The sequence below is a fragment of the Mesoplodon bidens genome (assembly GCF_964165515.1).
Source record: "Mesoplodon bidens genome assembly, chromosome: 7".
Taxonomy (NCBI): Eukaryota; Metazoa; Chordata; class Mammalia; order Artiodactyla; family Ziphiidae; genus Mesoplodon; species Mesoplodon bidens.
In genome coordinates this window covers 85,185,162-85,191,164 of record NC_138164.1, presented here as the reverse complement: position 1 = coordinate 85,191,164, position 6,003 = coordinate 85,185,162, and the positions used below count along the sequence as shown (strand labels likewise).

The following is a 6,003-nucleotide window of genomic DNA, read 5'->3' as shown; positions in this document are numbered from 1 at the left end:
AAAAGTGAGAGAATAGTGAAGCAAATAAGACATCACTGTTTCAACCTTGGGAAAATTACCTAGGCTTTCTGGGCCTCAGTTATAAAAATAATGATAATAATAAATACAGTAAAGCAACAACTAACATTTATTGAGGATTCACTCTGTGTCAGGTACTATTCTAAGCCCTTGGCATATGTTAATTCCTTCTTTATAATACTTTCCTCACACAGTTTGTTGTTAGAATTAAGGGAAATACCCTGGCAAAGTTCTTAGCACAGGCTCTAACCAATAATGCTGAGTTGAGTTCTCAAAAAGGTTGGATATTTTGTTGTTGTTGATAACAATAATAACAATGACAATAATAATGATAATAAATGTCTCCTACTCCAAATAAAAAAAAGCCCTAGGGGGCTTCCCTGGTGGCGCAGTGATTGAGAGTCTGCCTGCCGATGCAGGGGACACGGGTTCGTGCCCCGGTCCGGGAAGATTCCACATGCCGCGGAGCGGCTGGGCCCGTGAGCCATGGCCGCTGAGCCTGTGCGACCGGAGCCTGTGCTCCGCAACGGGAGAGGCCACAACAGTGAGAGGCCCGCATACCGCAAAAAAAACAAACAAAAACAAACAAACAAAAAAAGCCCTAAAAGAGGCTTTTTAAAACTTTCAGTTAGTTGGTATCCCAACACTTTGTAATATCTCAGAATTACCCACAACCTAACCTAGTGCCTGACACGTACTGAGTGATCGACAAATATTTATTAAAGAAAGACTATCCCACATTGAATGTTCTTGTAAGTAGATTTCTCAGGGAAGAAAGTATATAGTTTTCTTCAGATTCTTAAAATATTTCATGGTCTAAAAAATAAAGAACCACTACTTAAAAAAAAGAATTTGTCACTGTGTGAGTAATAAAGTCTTAGTAAGAATAATAAGGAAGCAGAGAGGAAAGATCTGCGTGGGGCTGGCTCCCCGTCATAAGAGGATTTGGAAACTCCTTGTGATACTAGCCTCTGGGTTGATAGTCCAGGATGGCTTGCTCTCCCTACCTGGGAATTCCAATTTGACCTCTGGGCTCATTTACAAAAGACTGTGAGATTACTGGCATTACATCTAGCCTTGAATGGATCATTCAATGTCAGATAATTTCATTCTGGTTTTGTAGGAATCATAGAATGTCAGCACTGGAAAGAACCTCAGAGATTATCTATTTTTGGGTTTTCAAATTTGTAGCAGATGTGTCAGCATTCGCCTTCCTGCACGCATGGAAGATATCTCTAATTGAGTACAGCAATCTTTACATCTGTGTCATTTAAATCCTCTTTGATGTACTACTGTATGTAGCCATTCCCAACTGATTGAAATTAGCACCAAGAAGAAATCAGTTTTCCATCCATATCATGAGTCTAATATCCTCTTATTACAACTGGGAAAATTAAGGAGATGACATTTAATACGTCTGTGGATTAGATGTGATCACTGTGAAGTGAGCGATATGAAAGTTTTGAGATAGGAAGTGTTGTGACTACAAACTACAATCATTTAGGTACCAAATATCCTCTCCTTTGCCTCTGCTGTTATTTTTTCCCTCATCTTTCATGGAATAAAGATAGAAACCCTCTTAAAAAATCTTTACCTTTTTCCCACACACCAGTCTTCTCCCCATACACTAGAGACGGCTAAAATCAGGCCCCTGGGTGCTGAAAAGAAATGACAAATGATTATTTGAAGTATTATTCCATATTTTGTTCCTTTTTATTTCAAACAATGAAAGAGTTATGCAAAGCCTCAGGCCTCAAGCCACTCCCTCTCATCTCTCAGCATCTTTGAAAAGAGCAGTGTGGGAAAGTCCCATACTTAAATCTAGGAGACTTGGTGCTGTTAGAACTAACTGAGGATCGGTCATTTTCTGGGCCTCAGTTTCCCCTATTGTCGTAGGAGGATATTGGACACTTCAGAGGAATAGAAAACTGGATTCCTCATGCATGGGAGAGAAAAAATGGCTCCCTGTTGAAGAATAGATTATGAACACTTATTTCCCAGTATGTGTGGGGGGTGTGTGTGTGTGTGTGCATATGTATGAAAGGAAAGCATATTTAAGGTAAGGGTGAGGACTGGCTGGGAAAAGGTATGAAATAAAGTGCATTTCCATTTTAAAAATCATTAATGAAATAACGTAGACCTGTCTTCAAAGTTATTAAACATCACTGATATTCTTACAGCTTAGAATGGAGACTTCCCTCTGCATTCTGAGGGCGTATAAGCTCTGAGACTTGCCATAAACTTTTCCAATTAATTCTAGGGGAAAACTAGAGAAAATTGGAGTTTTTAGGCAGACCAGCAGAGATCAAGTTTTGGCACAGCCTAGATTTTATTTTTTCCTTTTGAGGATGGTAAGGGTGGCCAGGGAAGGGAGGATTGCCAAATACGTAGTGATCCCTCTGCCTTCTTTATCATATGCTCTAAGTAAACTGGCTTCAATCCCAGCCTTCTCTTCCCTTTTGCACTGGCTCCTCTTTGCAGTATGAAAGTTATGAATATAAATTAGAAAATAAGCAGGTATTATATGAGAACATATTTATTGGCTGAATAATAAAACTTAGTTAAGGAGTTATGAGAATTAAAATTCCCTCTACTTGAAGTACAAGTTTTCAATAAGCAAACAGAAGCAAAACCCTTAAATGAGAAAGAATACACTGGTAACCTAAATCACAGGCATTTGGGGGTGTGTCAAGGCAATCTACCTACTTCTTTGTAATGGACTGCAGTGATGATGACACAGACACACAATGAGAGACACAGCAAATCAGCATATCACAGGAGTGCATAATCACCACAAACCTTAAACTTCTTGAATGTGACCCCTTTAACTTACACACACCCACAGAGGCACAGCAGACATCTCCCTGCAAAAGGTGATTTGCATATAGTTTCTAGCCAATACTTAAGAAAAAAACAAACCAAAAAACCCAAATCCAAAACCAAAAAGAAAACAACTAAAGACCATGGTTAATAAATAAGAAGGAAAAGGAGAAGAAACCGGCAACTTCCATCCTCTGGCAGGCATGCTGAGCAGCACCTCTGACCTCATCTGAAAAACAGGCAACTTTGACAGCTTTCAGAGCCCAGGAGAGAAGGCTGAAGGCAGAAAGGAGCTATGCACATGCTCCCTGGGTATTTTCACATAATCTTCAGGATGAGGAAGATTAAACAGTCCCTACTGCATAAACTGTGTCCTTTCAGAGGTGGCTGAAACAGGTGTCTCTGCAGAGATATAAAGCCCTTCTAGGAAAGGCAGGAGACATGGTTTTAAATTCTTCTTTCCAGGTGACAAATCAATAGCAGTCACATAAATAGTGTACAAAACTAAAACCACTCAACTCTCACTTCTTTCTTTTTAAGATCACATCAGGTCACTCTCCAAGTGCAAATCTGGTTATAAAAAGTAATAAGTATATGGGAAAAAGCCCCGTCTCTGTCCCCCACCTTCCACCACGGGTCTGATGGGATTCCCTCTCCCTGGAAGTTTGCCCTTCCACCTACACTTTAAGATAATCGTTTTTCAGCCGACCTAGCCGGGTCCCATGGCTCCTGATGGTGAGGGCCAGCAGCTCGTATTTGTCCCTGAGCCCCACAGAAATGTCCAGCGTTTCCTTCAGCAGGGACCTGGTGTGGACCAGCATCCCCAAGAAGTCCTCGTTGAGCCTGCTCTCTTGCCGGCTGTCCTGTTCCTGGCCCTGCTTGAACTTGCTTTCCAGCTCAGTGAGAGACTTGTCCGAGTTGGAGTAAGCATCCCCGATCTGGTGGGACTCCCGTCGCAGGTACTTGCCGTAGCTCTGCTCCCCGTCCAGGTCGTAGGAGATGCTCTTACTGATGCCCTCCAGCACGCGCCCCGCGTCCTCCACCTGGCGGCCCAGCACGGTGAATTCCTCCCGCAGGGTGAGGCTCAGCAGACTGCTGGCTGGGCTCCCCTCCCCCTGCGAGCAGCGCCGGGGGTCACTCACCCTGAAGAGCAGCTGGCACTTCTCGGGGTCATCGTTCTCCTCGTAATCCCCGTCGGGCACAAAGTAGTGGTGCAGAGACCCGTTGGACATCTCTGGATAGAGAGGACCGTCGAAATAGCCCTGACACAGGTGGCATAGAAAACCCATCCAGAGGAACTTCATGAACACCATCCTGGATATTCAGGATGACCGGGGACCCCTGGAGAAGACTTTTCGCCCAGGAGCGAGGAAGGGGGTCCCCTAGGGAGTCAGCGCCTCCCTGAGACGGCGTCAGCCTCAGTCCCAGTAGCCTCGCTGCACCCTGGCACCCCCTCCCCAACTGGCTTCATGTGGCTGCGACACCAGAACCTGGGTAGCAGCCGCCGCAGCCTGCAGCCCAGGATGCACCCTCGCTCTGAGCTCCTGCGCTCGCTCGGGTGGCTGGAACTCAGCCGGCTCCTTCCCTGCGGGATCCCGGCACGGGTGGAGAACCCCTGCTGCAGCTCTCTGGATGGACGCTGGCTGGCTCCGTTGCCCCACTCTGGCTCCCTGAGTTCCCCCTCGCTCCTTGGGAAATGGAGCCTGTAGCTGGAGAGAAAGGTTCTTGCCCTCTGATACTATTTCAACTCCTGGACTGGGTGGGAATGCGGAGCTTTTCCTTTGGCTAATGATATCCTGAGGATCTCTTTGCTCTCAAATTACAGCTGGTTTCGTCACTTGGAAGCCAGGGAACAAGTTTGGAAAGAAACCTCTCTCCAGGTCTGTGCTATTAAAGGTACAGGGTCTCTTTTTGAGGATTGGTAAGGAGACCCCGGAAAATAGAATTTAGCTTGAAGGAGAAAATGGGAAGAGGATTCCCAATTCCCATAACAGAAAGACTGTTTTGCTATTAATGAATCGGGAAGAAGGTTAATTACCCTGGAGAAATGCCATTTCACAATTTAAAATTGTTTCCAAAACAATAAAATAAATGTCAGTTAGATTGCATTCTGTGGGTATGTCTATTTTTAGCATTAAAAAGTTTATGGCTTTAAAGGAAAATTCGAAGTGTATGAAATTGCAGTTTTGTTTGGAAATGGTTAGTTAATTAAAGTTACAATAACAATACTTTGGTAGAAACAAGAATATAGAAAACTGATTAATGTATGGTTGCTAGTTTGTATAGGAACAAAAGCTGATAAATGGAATTTTGCCGGTTTAATAAGTCAATGGGCAACTGAGATAATTGTTTAATTTCATGAAAGCCTATCCTTTCTAAGCTCCTCCACTGCATCTTTATCCTAACACCTTTACAGCTATTGCCTCTTTTGGGACACTTAAAAGTTTTTGAAGAATATGGGACTGGCACTGTTATCTCCAGTTTTCTGGGTGGAGAACCCAAGGGATAGAAAGTTAAACAAATTATTTATTATCACAAAGATTGCAGTTCAGCCAGCCAGAACTCATTAATTCACTCTGTCTTTTAAGTTAATTTAGAAAAAAAGTATTGTTTTCACCAGGCCATCTTAGTTTTTGATTTATGAATTGCTTAGCATATTGCCATCCTTCAGGCCATCTCATTTGTTCATCAAATGTTTATTGAGCATTTACCATTCACCAGAGTCTATTTTGTTCACAGAAAGAGCAGTGAACAAAAATAGAAATCCTTGCCTTCCTGGAGCTTACATTCTGAGACATGGTAAGAAAATTAATATAAATAAATAAGAGATATTGTATGTCGAATAGGGTAGTGGAGGAGAAGACAGGGAAGGAGTGGGAGAACAGAGGCAGCGTCCCTATTTCTATGGTTATTTCCTCTTTCTGCCTTGAAATGTACCTGAAACACTCATGTGATTTGCCTGTGTTTATGCTTATCTCCCTCTCAGAATCATAAGGCACTGGTGTCATTTAGCGTCACAGTGCCATACTTGCTGCCATAACTTTCAATGACATAAACAACCCTGGCTAGACAGTGAGAAGTCCAGTTAAGTAATTGGATATTTGTCGATGTGGTGCCACATGCATAGATTTTGAGGAGTATGTTGAGCACACATTTTAATTTTTA

General features: G+C 43.0%; 1 protein-coding gene across 1 annotated transcript; it reads right to left on the bottom strand.

Moving 5' to 3' along the window:
• Positions 1 to 1,709: 1,709 nt before the first annotated feature.
• On the bottom strand, positions 1,710 to 4,632 carry FIBIN (fin bud initiation factor homolog). Its single transcript, XM_081239254.1, has one exon. The coding sequence runs from the start codon at positions 4,149 to 4,151 to the stop codon at positions 3,516 to 3,518; it is 636 nt and encodes a 211-aa protein (XP_081095380.1). The 5' UTR covers positions 4,152 to 4,632; the 3' UTR covers positions 1,710 to 3,515.
• Positions 4,633 to 6,003: the final 1,371 nt, after the last annotated feature.